Consider the following 12,023-nt stretch of genomic DNA (forward strand, 5'->3'; position numbering starts at 1 on the left):
TCAGGATACAGATTGTTAGTCTGAAAGTCCTAGATTTAGACTTCAAAGTGCTAGATGAAATCATCTCGAGGTTTAAACCCGAGAAGGAGTCTAATCTCAATAATACACAATCAAGTTTAATAAACCAATACTTTCACCCAGCGCTACTGCGCAATATAAACAACAAATCCACGGTCTCAGCGAAGGCTAACACCCATGCACTGCCAAACAGGATGCCGACATGTCACACTCAAGGCTATAGAAAGGTTCGTCTACAAGGCAGCTCTCGATGGGCTCTACTTGCTGCTTTTGAGTACTTCATCGAGGAACACCTAGCCTTTGAACAAGACAGGCTCCATCCAAGAGACAGGTCGATCGACAACCTCACGATCAGTGAGGACAATGTTAACCTCTTCTAATCTTTTGTTAGTTGACGTGGACCTGGATATTGTAAATTTACCAAAGACTGCATCATGAGCATATGTGTAAATAAGGAAAAGATCTTACAGATCAGAAGGTTTACAAATCACAGCGGTGACTATTTCCATACGATAAGCCGTAGGAGGGCAAGCAAGGCCAGAGCGGTATTCTAGAGGGTGATGGACCTACGAGATGCGTGGACGGGCCCGAAAGATTACGGGAGTAACATAATACAGACACTGCATGCTATTCATGCGTGCAGTACAAAGATGCTCAGTCGGACTCGATGCTAGGTTCGATTGCTTGCTGCCGATTTACCTCTACGTAGTTGATGGTCGTGGCTGACTGCGTCACGATCCGGGATCAATGTTATTCACAAAACCATAGTATTCCGCAGCTACTGTATTGCTCGCATACCCTTCCTCAAACTTCTGGTTTCCTTCCATAAACTGAGCAACTAATGATATATTAGCATGTAGACCCGAAGTCAAAGGCGGGCTGCGTACATTGGCCAGTAGGCATGAATGTTTGGATCATTCAACTCTTTTCTCACATCAACTAAAAGAACATTGACTTCCTCGATAGTCCAATCAAGGCCCCTCGTTAATGGTGCTAAACTGATTGATTCAAGAACAAGGTTCGTGTTCTCATTGTTCCATGCTCCGAGGTCCTTGTATTTTTTGTCCTTGGGCCAGCGGTTTGACGGCCACTTGAAACGAGTTTCGACGATACTGGTGAATCCAACTTTGCCCATAATCCCCTTCAAATCTTTGGTTGGTATGTACGGGCGACCCAATTTGACCGCTGCTTCACGTAGAAGCTTACACCATTTCGATAGTGCATGTGCTTCGGTAAGAGTACCGTCGTCAGACTCCATGAAAGCATCAATATCTTGGAGTTCGACGTAGCCGCCTGGAGCAAGATTACTAGCCAAGTTAGGGCTAACCTATAGGCAATACTGGGCCTCAAGTGAAACTTACTCAAAGATTTTGCGTAGATAGTCCTCCCAGTTCTGAATGCTCATGTTCATCATTCTGCTGTGAATGTAAGTAAACGGCGCAGAATAATTCCACTCCTCGTCAATATCGTCGATCTGAAACTCCACATTGGCAGGGACACTAGTCAACTGTTAGTCACTATTTGGCTCCCAAAGAGTAGCTCAGACAGTACAAGTTAGGCTGAATGGGAGAAAGGTCGATCCCGCGAACCTATATATGCTGTCAGCTATGAGCATCTTCAGCTCTGGGATGCTTCCCTTACCTCGGCCTCGGGATGATCATCTGCAAAGTCAATTGCCCAAATACCTGTACCAGTGCCCACGTCGAGAACTCGTTCGACATTGGAACCGGGTAGGTTTGGTGGGGCGAGACCAAGTTTGTTGTCGAAGGTTCGGAGAAACAAATGGTGCTGCAGGTCTAAACAATTTTAGCATCAAAATTAAACGGTGGGTGAGCTGCGTAAGTTTACCTAGCCTTTCATTCTCTCGCTCGTCGTTGGGAAGGTTGTACTCTAGAGTTGGTATGTATTAGTAGGAAATATCTGTAGGATAAGGAAGGTTAACCCACTTCCATCCTTGAATCGATGATACGTTCTCCCGTTTTCGTGTCGGTAGTCAAGAATGGAGCTTCTCAGGCTTGCGGTTGAGGATGCCGTTTCCTATGCCCAGGGTTTATGTCAGTGATCTGACCTCTTTTTAAAAGGAAACGATCAAGGGGCTACCCATACATCTCCAAGAGAAGAGTCTTGATCGCCAGTATCCTAGACTCAAGGTTAGCTCATGCTTGTATTGTTTGTAGTTAGGATTGAACATTATCATCGGGAGCTACGATAACATCTCCGTTGGTTGCTGCCATTGTGTTGAATCTGAATGGTCTTTATACGCGTGTGTTAGTTCGTTTGTCAACGAGCCGGATTGTAGGCTGAACAGAGCATTGCAGTCAGCATTCCCCTCACAAAAAGGCGGCGAGTCGGCCAGCTTTTAATACCTTAACCCCCTTGTTGCCAAGCTTGAGCGGGGACCAATTACGTCTAAGCTAGATTACGTTGTTCTCTCTCATCTCAGCAGATGCCCCGCCGGAGTGTTGGGCGGAGTGTTGGACCAACAAATATACAAGGATTATATGTTCTCCATCCAATCCCACATGCTTGCAGATGCAGAGGTCGGTATCTGCCAAGGAAAAGCCTATACTCCGAGTGAAAGCCGGCTAATAATCCATTGAAAATTGAGGCGTGTTCGGTCAGCATAGAATATCAAAAAGAAAAGAAAAAGAAACTGTGGTGTTGGCCAGGCGACAAGGAGAATCGACAGTCGCGTTGCGATAAGGGGAAATTGATGGCCGCGTTACATCCCATCTACGAGGAATCGGGGCCGCGGCCAAGGAAACATGAGGTCTGAACGGCCCTGCCAGAGTCATATCGGAACAATAAGGCATCTTGAACCTGCAGGAGGTGGTTGCAGACTTTGCGGTCCGCTTACAAACCAACTACGGGGATTCAACGGGGCGGTTTAACGCAATACGGCACATACGGCACATGACTATCGTTTATTTACTGACGGAAGCATACATGGCGTTAACATCTTGTTAGATATGTAACAATTTTGATAGCCGTTAAAGGGCAAAGGATCGACCAGGCGAATGGTGTGGATGACGAGGGCCACAGTCCTTGCCGTGCAGTACCCAAATTCGCAGTTTACCAGAGTTCAGGCTCTAGAGTGAGCAAGGTACACCCCTTAGACTTTGGCGGTGGTCAGGATTTGCCAGAAGCATTTCAAGATGCATTATTTTCAAGCTCAATTCAAACCAATTCCTATCAGCGCTTCTATAACGACTTTTAGATACCTTCGATTCCTTTCCTTCCACCAACCCGATTTCCTAAGCTCAGTAACATGAATTGGAAACATAGGCCGAAAATCGACGATGGTCATTGCCATCTTCGTCCAATTGCCTACTGACGCAGAATATATCTGCCACTACCACGAACATCGCTATTAAGCAGACCACCGACCAATATTTTCATCATCACTGTCATCGCTTACATCTGCCAACCAACTTTTGCAATGATACTCCTCAGAGAAATCTGCCTGGTATGTGATGCAAGGTGAAGACAAGTTAGAAGATAAACCATCCGGCTGAAGAGTTCTCTCAAACTTCCAATAAATGGTTGCCATGACTCTCGCAGGGTCTGCTTGAAGAGCTGCCAGGGAAGCCGTAAATCGCAATCGAGCAAGACACTTAGTGAGGAAAATCGCAACAGCATCGTCATAGCCTTCACTCGGCCAGTGCGCAAAGTCTGATGGTGCGGCCTCTTGAAAATGCTGCAGTTGGCATAGCATTGCCCGCGTCGTCATACCTTCGGGGGTCTGCCGATCCGAAAACTCTGCTTCAAGAACAGCATAATCTCGCAGTTGAAGATGCGTTTGGAGGTCATGAAGGCGTAGTTCGAGCCACTGAGCGCCACTATCGTATCGTTTGCGTGGTTTACTGGTCGACGATTCGATATAGGCAAGGAGAGACCATGTGTAGACTTCGACGCCATATTGATTGAGGCATTGCACATCCCAAAGGGCAAATACGTTTGAGGGCCTCGAGTGATTGAAAAGTCCACAGGCCAGCAATGCACTTTGGTTGAATCGAATCAGCAAGTGAGTCAGAGGAGGACTGTTGTTCGGAGACACATTGTCTTTGAGCGAGGGAGTGGCAGACGCGTGTATAATTTCGTCGTCCTCTTGACGGCCGTAGTTCGCGCGTGAGAGGGCAATGCTATTGCCCCCAAGAGTGACTGGCTGACAGGGAGAAGGAATTCGAGAGAAAGCGCTTGACTGTGGTGGCTCATCTTCCAATTGTCCTCTCATCCGGGTCGTAGGGATAGGATCCATGAGTGAGTGTGATTGAATTTCGTCGCGGCTTGGAGGAGTTGTGGCGCCCTGAGTTAGGCTGTTTGGCGGGGCTATTAGGCCCCCCCTGTTGCTTGTGGTCTCAGCCATTGCAGAGAGAGGAAGCAAAAGCTTCGTTGCAGACAGTAACTTGAAAGAGGTTTCCAAGCTGCATTCTAAAGACGATGTCTTTAGTATTTGTAGACAACGTTGCATCACTGCTGGCAAGCCTGGAGCCCGTTCATCAGGGGCTAAATTACTTGCTCGGCTGTCTGTTCCCTGCAAATGATCTGCCTGCTCTGCCGTCCCGGACCCGCTAAGGCGCATTTGGTTGCATACTGATGGACGGGTCAACATTCCGGTAGCCAAAAGCAAAACAGTTGTTTAAGCCAGCCACAGCTGCATTAACGTGCTTAGCTTAGTTAGCAATCACCGTTTTGTCCCAACGGGCCACTGTCCCAACCCCCCTCGAGCTGATACAGTGCCTGCATCAGACTGGATATTTCTGCAATCAAGCCACACCGGCCAAGTTGTGTGGTTCGTCAACCGACGCAAGTTGTTGAACAAAATCATTGGGTTGTGGTGTGCCGTACGTAGTGTGCTTAAAAGATAGAAAGTCAGGCCATTAATAGTGAGCAGCAGTAGTGAGTTGGTTGATGGTTTTCTTTTTCTTTTTATTTTTTTTTCTTTTTTTCCTTTTTTGTTTTCTTTTTTGATGCGGGTATTCCATTCCGCATAGTTACTTAAAGTATACAGCTTGGTTACTAACACAATTGTTTCTGGGGCCGTGAAGATCATGCTTATCCTGCGACACTTCCCTTCAGCGATGCAAGAGCTTTGCATTGAGATGGTAATGCATAAGATGGGTATTGTCCAAGCTGGGGTTTGCCAGGGTTGTGAGATAAGCTGCTTCAGCACTCGTATCGTTCTGATTGGGCTAGGCCGGCCCCCACCAAATCCGTGTTGTAAGACGAGGCTAGTCAAATAAAACGCTAGGGCGTCTCGATTCGTCTAGTCAGCCTTGTCTCCGCGCTTTTCCCTCTTTCCCTTTCCCTCTCTTTCCCGTTCTCCCTTATCAACACCATACGACGTCGACGGCACAATATGGGAAAATTACTGTGCTTCAAGCAGTAGTCTCATCGACCCCGTCATCCTTCATGACATCGTTCTTACACGGGTCATCATCATTCCCTTCACCTCTTTCGTGTGATGTTGATTTCATAATGGCCATCATATCGTGATTGGTAAGAGGCTCAATAGCCACCTCGGTCGGGGTTTTGTCGAAGCGTTGAAGCCATCGTCCGATGTTGCGTATGGAATTGAGAGGGAAACGAGAGACAGCTTGAGCTGTAGAACGGTGCGCGAACCGCAGGGGAAGGGCAGATAGTATGATCTGCATTGGCGTCAGCAATGTACTTGACGCTTTCCGGGGGCCGGAAGTCATCCGTTGCGACGGCAGGTTGGACTAAGCCTAATAAAGATGGAACTTGCATTGCCAAGAAAAGTCCCACGTCTAGTGTGACCAATGCTTCATGTTCGCTGCCGTATTAATTGTGCCATCTTGACGCTAATCAGCTGAATCTCCTTTTCATGGGCCAAGATCGACCCACCCACGTTTTCTTACGATTCACTCTTCGGATGCCAGCCGCCACCTGAGCTTTCTTTGAGCCATCCCGCCTCCATTTCTTTTTCTCTATTTCGTTTTCCAATTTGTTGGTCCCCACACCCCCGAGAAGATATTTTTCATCAGCATGGACAATATCATATTCAGCTCGGGTAGGCCGCAGCCGCCGATGCCGCGACAGCCAAAGCCCAGTCGATCGCCCGAGTCAGTCAGTCTGATCAAGACCTTTCTGAGAGCGCTACCTAAAGGGGAAGAAGATTGGGATGACAAAGCGCCACGCACCCAAGAGCAAATCGAACAATTGCGTCTAGACCTAACTTTGAGCAAACTCGTGCGCGAAGGACGTGCTAAGATGAAACCGAAAACGCTTCTTCAATCGTTTGCCGAGGACATGCGGCATTACTTCGTAATCTAGAATCACAGATCCACAAGTTTCGTCTTCATTGCATTGGGAGACGTTGCGATCAAATCGGATCTTCCGGTGAGGGAGGTCGATGAGATGACGATGGCATATACAGGAGCCCAAAGATCCGCAGTGAGGACCTTACGACTTGGCGTCCGACGGTGGATCAAAGCTTCGGATACATTGCGTCAGTCGTGGCTTCCCCGAGCGGACGAGCTCCCTCTCCGTCGTGAGTGCCTACAGGTCATTTTATACAGATGAGAGTACTCAATGCCAGCAGGGAGGAGCTTCGTTCACATAATGAAGAAAATTCCAGATGAAGATATTGGAATCTTGCGTGAGATGACGGTTGAAGGAGATCAGGCGGTGCTAGCAGATGTCAAAGTCTATATCCCCAAGAAACAGCTACCATCAAGCTCACTCCGTATACCCAACATCATATACGAGCTTCATGGCGGCAAACTCAGGTGAGATACACCGGCTAGCTTCAGGTACAGTACTGACTTGACAGCCTGGTTGATATTGAACGCCACCTCGCAGTTCCTACAGCCAGTAACGCCAGGGTCGGAGACGATGACGATGACTCCACCAACCACAACATGATGCAGGTCATGGAAGGATTTGTTGTAGCTACACGAGAACCAGTTCGTAAATAGCTAGAGAGAACTTCGTGTAGGGAACACAAGCTACCAGCCTGCCATCGAAATACAGCTCCTGATCAGGCTTCCAAATCTCCTGCTGCGAGACATAATTTCCGCGCCTCATTCGAAACCGTGCTTCGTACTGTGACAAGAGAATGGCACGGCCCAGATACCCTTCCGGGATTTCTGCACTATGTCCTTCGGAGAGCTGAAATACCTGAGGTTCCCGCACCCTTGGTCCGATTTTCAGGCCCGCTAACTGGACTAAATTGGCCTGGAGAACGGCATCAGCGACAGCAGAGAGCGCCAGGGTTTGTACGCATACTTGATTCTGAAGGATCTCGTACATGTCAACGCATGATTTGGGCGGGTCGTAACGCTGAAGGCCAGGTTTCTTCTCGGCGGGTCTGGGTTGCAACATCACGATTTCAGGCATTGCTTCCTGTCGAAGTCTCTGCAGGTTTTCGTCAAGGGTGTGGAATCCAAACAAGGGCCGTGTCTGAGAGCCGGTCGCTCGATCCACATCCGGCGTGTGATCAGCCATCTGCTTGAATACGGGTGGCTCTGTGAGCGGTACTGGGAGCCTTGACCAACACAAAAGCCTCGCATTAGCTAGAAGATCTCGAGGTTGGGGTATCTGCATGGTTGCCTCAGGCGCGAATATTGGGCTCTTGCGAGAATGCCGGGGTCGTTGCGATAGAGCCAACATCTTTCATGCCCCCCAAGACTTGAGATGCGATCGTCATTGGCGTATGGTGAGACAAGAGATAACAGCTTCGGGGTGGAGGAATGTATTGGTCATCGTGGCAGGCTCTTAGCTTTACCTCCAGCTTACGAGGAATACCATTTGCGGTTAAGTCATGATCCTCATGCTCGCCGGATATTAGAGCAAGCTCGGCTGATGCGCAAAGTCGGAAGTCTTTCCTATTTTAGGTGGGGAATGTCTTGGCAACCAAGTCACTCGCATTTAGCTGAAGGTTATGTGTAGGGTTTCTCCTGATTTCTCTGGAAAAGCAGCGCGATCCTGGCGACAAGACGCTTCTTGGACATGTTTGTTCATAATCTCTTTCCCAACCAACTCGCCAGGTTTGCGACCGAGAAAATCCGCTGATTTCCGCCGGGCAACGCCTCGTGTGCAGGTGGACATATTGCTGTTAGGTATTCTTTGGTTCATGCATCTTGCGGCCCGCTCGTCTCCGTCACCTTTCGTACTGTCAGTATCCAGTATGGATCACAAGATCTTTCAATATGGGCTGATCAAGGGCACGCGGGGCTTTTCTTCTCTAAACAACGATGATTTCGCGTACTTTACACGCAACGGTACTATCGGCTCTGTGCGAAACGACGACGGGCGGTTCCTCGCAGTGCTACAGTCGCAGTTGCACCGTTTCGACATCGAGAAACAGCATATCCAACACATTTCAACGAAAAGTGGCTTTGAAGTGTAAGATTGAATATTATGATCAGACATTACGCTGACTACCACTAAGCTACATACAATTCTTGGGTTGGCGACGTTTTGTTGAGTTACCGTGGGAAGGAGACTCTTGCATGGCAACGGCAGAGCTCCTAAAAGGACTAAAGAATGTCAACGTTCAGCTTCGAAAGGGTACACCGTCATTACTCTTGGGACAGCTTCACCAGAGCCTCTCACATACGCGCTTGATGACCAGGATATCTATACGGTTCTTTGCGACCCAGCGATGTACAAATGATTCGTTGTTGTATTCAGCGCTGATGGCGAGCATCAGACCTAGATGCGGGCGATTTCAAGCCTCTGGCATACCGTGGTCCTTTGCGCAAGATTAACGAGGCTCACACTTTGCAGTCCGCAAGCTCAGGTGGACTGGTATGCACGACGAAAATAAGGTAACTACCTCTTGCTGGTGGGATGGCTCCGCTGAAGCTAAGGTCAAGTAGCCCTGAACTCTTACGCAATGACTCTCAACGAACGGGTAATGCCATCGACAGAGAAACATCAGCAGAATTGCGTGTACCGAGCGACAGCAACGATCAACAGAGCAGCCACCATACCGATGCACATAGCGAACCGACGGACGATACTATGGGGTCGTCTGCGCAAGTTTCACAACCGTCCAGTATCGAAGAGATGGAACAACTCATAGAGGCGTGCTTGCGCGAGAATCGGACGTCGCCATATGAGTTGGCCGAACTCTGTAAGATGTTCCTTGGACACGCGCCCAAAGACCTATGTAGAATGTGGTATCGGGTGAAGGAAAGACTGAAAAGAAAGAACCTGAGCGCATTGTCGTCCTTACGAGGGTAGGTTTGTCTTTGTAATGTTTAATTGCATCAGGAGCTAACATGCTGCTGAGATCAGCGTCTTGCAAGGCTAAACTACGAATGGGGCAGGAGGTGGATGAGACATCTATTTTCGTCAGACAGTAAACAAGCACCGAGGAGAAGAAACATAATTAAAATCCTGTAATTTGATTCATGATGTAGAACAAAACCGCTCATTATGATTCTGGTGGCTTTAGACAGAAAATAGAACTATGACTCCCTCAGGCAGTCATCGAACGGCCACGAACTTAGGTGGCAAATTGCCAAACACCGGGAAGTAGGGTATCTGAATAATCCATGTCAGGAGTTCCCCGACGCCACTTCAACCAACACTGTTGGCGGGAACTAATTAGCGCGATTGGGTTCTTATCGTAGTTTTGCCATACGCCAGGGTCTCTACCAAATCCACAAATTCGTGGGCGCTCGGAACTGTTCCACGGATCTTTCGTAAAGCGCTAAAGACGGGCCGGCGGACTTGAGGTAGTTTTGTATAATCCCCAGTCATAAGCGAGACCCAGTGTTGAGCAACTATGCCAACTCCAATCGCCAATGAAGAGACCATGGATCTGATGGGTGACAGGCTTAAATAAGGCCCGGCTTCCACTTCCAGTCGCTCATCATGACGCTTCAACCACCCTGAGTGCAGCCTACGAATACTCTACGATCGACTTCTTTGAAACAAACATGGTCAACATGCACCAATTTCAAATCATTGATAGCTATCTCCTATCCATACTCTCTTTGTCTTTCTTCTTTCTCTTCATATACCTCAAGTTCGACGCCGCTTGGTCCAAAAATACGTGTTTGGTGGCCTTGGTTATAGTATGGATAATCCTAGAGCTGCTGGCCTTGATTCTTTTTTCTCTTCAGATGAGTGGAGTGGTCAAGGATTCCTGGTCTCCTCAGGGTACTATGTACGCGATCTTGATCACGCTATCATTATGGGGGATTGGAACATTACAAGTAAGTGAAGAGTCTGCTACCCGTCATGCGCTTGCTCTAAGATATCCTTGCAGGTCTTGGCGGTTATATTTCCGATCGGGAAGGGCTTCGATCTGGAGATCTGGGTGATGTGTGCCGTTGCCTTTGAGTGTATTGAGGTTATCATCGTAGTGGCCTTGATATTCGTTCCTCAAGTCAAGGTTCACAGCGAAATTGCGTGTATCTTGCCTCCGCTGACATCCCAAGTCGTAACAATAGCGATAATGTATCGTACTTCTTGTGGGATTCAAAGGCACAGCATACCTAGACGTACGGCCGTTCACCATTTCTGGGCTGGCTTAGCTGTGATAATCATCTCCATGGTTCTAGCTGGGCTTTCAGCCAGTAGAAAATACCCGAGCCTTGGGTTCTTACAAGGCATCCTTTTCATGGAAAGTTCAGTCATGGGTTTACGACCTGCAGAACAGAAGCGACGGAACTGGGGACTTGCAAATGGGCATCTGGGCATCCCGCTGACTTCGCATACGCCTCCCGACTCAACATCATCTCTCAGCGACGACATTTGCCGGCCGGTGTCTTCTTACACGTCCTTTAACTCTCGCCCTTCTCCATGCTAGCATCACGCTGTCCTGCTGTCTCGTGTAATTTAGTTTCTCGACATGCCGGAGCCACGGGAAACACAGATGGGATAGACGATAGATAGTTTGTGCGATTTTATATCTATTTTAGTCTATCCAGGCCAGATTGGGCTTACTGTATTTCATTAAGTTTTCAATGTCCTGTGAGCTATCCATATAGTGGACACTGTACAGCTCCAGCCTTGGCGAGAAACTCCCGACTGCGTAAACCGTTCCAGCGGAGAAGCTTAACGTCAGAAAACAACCTTGACTCGGACCCGCCAAACCAGATCTTTACTATTCAGATAACTTCACATTAGGAGCATGTAAGGCCGGAAATTGCTCTGCTACGAAGCGTGAACGGACGAAGCCTGGGGTGCCGGAAGTCACATTGTTATACCTCCAAGGTCTTAGGCTACGACTCATCCATCCTCCACGCTATCACGCGATTTGCTAGGAAGGCACAAGAAGGCTCTTTCTTAGACGATATCAGATATCAAGGATCACTATAGGCGATAACATCGGACTTCTCTATGCGAACTAAGGTGCGTTCGTAGCAACATAACCGATATCTAGACCAGGGTGGTTGGAACTTCCTTCTATAGGACACATATTGCCAGACGCTACTTATTAATTTTCATTTGAGTAGACTTGTAAGGTTATCCAACGTTGGTTTTGTATAGAAAAGGTTCAGCAACAATGGGGTTGCTTAATAGGTCCAGAAATGATATCACCAAAGTGACCGAGGTTTTCTGAAAACTGACAACGAATCTAGCTAACATCCTGTTATGCGAGAGGTCATTGCAGTGATTAGAGATGGATGATGTATGACAAACAACATCTCATGACTAAAGAATCACATTTGAATATTTCGAGAACTTGAAAGAAGGTAACTTGGCTCTCGTTCTATGCGTAACGGTTGCACCTAACAACTACGCCACGGGTGTAACGGTTGCACAAGCCGTTAAACCACAGGGCAAAAGATCGGGCCAAAATCGCTATGCAAGCAATCATGGGTGTGCTACAGCTGCCTTATAGAAGCCTTACAGCGCTGTTACGGGCACGAATCGTAACATAAGGGTTAGGCATAATCATTATTCTTTTTATTTTAATTATCAGTCCTAGGTCTTGAAATATTTATAATTATACTTAGCTAATGTTTAATTTATTATCTAGGTTAAGGTTAACTTTTTTTCTTTTTATAAATATAATAATAACC

General features: G+C 47.7%; 7 protein-coding genes across 7 annotated transcripts; 3 read left to right on the forward strand and 4 right to left on the reverse strand.

Moving 5' to 3' along the window:
- Window positions 1–543: 543 nt before the first annotated feature.
- On the reverse strand, window positions 544–2,341 carry FOXG_14481 (uncharacterized protein). The gene is made up of 9 exons (XM_018394534.1): window positions 2,208–2,341; window positions 2,125–2,157; window positions 1,965–2,055; window positions 1,867–1,908; window positions 1,660–1,814; window positions 1,570–1,607; window positions 1,380–1,517; window positions 906–1,325; window positions 544–856 (listed from the first exon to the last, which is right to left on the reverse strand). The coding sequence occupies exons 1-9, from the start codon at window positions 2,250–2,252 to the stop codon at window positions 823–825; spliced, it is 996 nt and encodes a 331-aa protein (XP_018254734.1). The 5' UTR covers window positions 2,253–2,341; the 3' UTR covers window positions 544–822.
- An 812-nt stretch (window positions 2,342–3,153) lies between these two features.
- FOXG_21747 (uncharacterized protein) lies at window positions 3,154–4,497 on the reverse strand. Its single transcript, XM_018402102.1, has one exon. It carries the CDS (start codon window positions 4,487–4,489, stop codon window positions 3,389–3,391), a length of 1,101 nt encoding a protein of 366 aa, XP_018254735.1. The 5' UTR covers window positions 4,490–4,497; the 3' UTR covers window positions 3,154–3,388.
- An 899-nt stretch (window positions 4,498–5,396) lies between these two features.
- On the reverse strand, window positions 5,397–5,507 carry FOXG_21748 (uncharacterized protein; the record flags this gene model as incomplete). The annotated part of the gene is made up of 1 exon (XM_018402103.1): window positions 5,397–5,507. The coding sequence occupies one exon, from the start codon at window positions 5,505–5,507 to the stop codon at window positions 5,397–5,399; it is 111 nt and encodes a 36-aa protein (XP_018254736.1).
- Window positions 5,508–6,573: 1,066 nt separating this feature from the next.
- Window positions 6,574–7,601, reverse strand: FOXG_14482 (uncharacterized protein). Its single transcript, XM_018394535.1, has 2 exons — window positions 7,267–7,601; window positions 6,574–7,215 (listed from the first exon to the last, which is right to left on the reverse strand). The coding sequence occupies exons 1-2, from the start codon at window positions 7,582–7,584 to the stop codon at window positions 6,931–6,933; spliced, it is 603 nt and encodes a 200-aa protein (XP_018254737.1). The 5' UTR covers window positions 7,585–7,601; the 3' UTR covers window positions 6,574–6,930.
- Window positions 6,601–6,956, forward strand: FOXG_21749 (uncharacterized protein; the record flags this gene model as incomplete). The annotated part of the gene is made up of 2 exons (XM_018402104.1): window positions 6,601–6,767; window positions 6,812–6,956. 2 exons carry the CDS (start codon window positions 6,601–6,603, stop codon window positions 6,954–6,956), a joined length of 312 nt encoding a protein of 103 aa, XP_018254738.1.
- A 323-nt stretch (window positions 7,602–7,924) lies between the features above and the next one.
- Window positions 7,925–9,401, forward strand: FOXG_21750 (uncharacterized protein). Its single transcript, XM_018402105.1, has 5 exons — window positions 7,925–8,385; window positions 8,432–8,646; window positions 8,693–8,810; window positions 8,862–9,224; window positions 9,278–9,401. Exons 1-5 carry the CDS (start codon window positions 8,114–8,116, stop codon window positions 9,348–9,350), a joined length of 1,041 nt encoding a protein of 346 aa, XP_018254739.1. The 5' UTR covers window positions 7,925–8,113; the 3' UTR covers window positions 9,351–9,401.
- Window positions 9,402–10,054: 653 nt separating this feature from the next.
- Window positions 10,055–10,397, forward strand: FOXG_21751 (uncharacterized protein; the record flags this gene model as incomplete). Its single annotated transcript, XM_018402106.1, has 2 exons — window positions 10,055–10,208; window positions 10,262–10,397. Coding segments are annotated over exons 1-2 (228 nt in total), but the record flags the coding sequence as incomplete, so codon positions are not given.
- Window positions 10,398–12,023: the final 1,626 nt, after the last annotated feature.

The sequence above is a fragment of the Fusarium oxysporum genome, chromosome 15 (assembly GCF_000149955.1).
Source record: "Fusarium oxysporum f. sp. lycopersici 4287 chromosome 15, whole genome shotgun sequence".
In the NCBI taxonomy this organism is placed as follows: domain Eukaryota; kingdom Fungi; phylum Ascomycota; class Sordariomycetes; order Hypocreales; family Nectriaceae; genus Fusarium; species Fusarium oxysporum.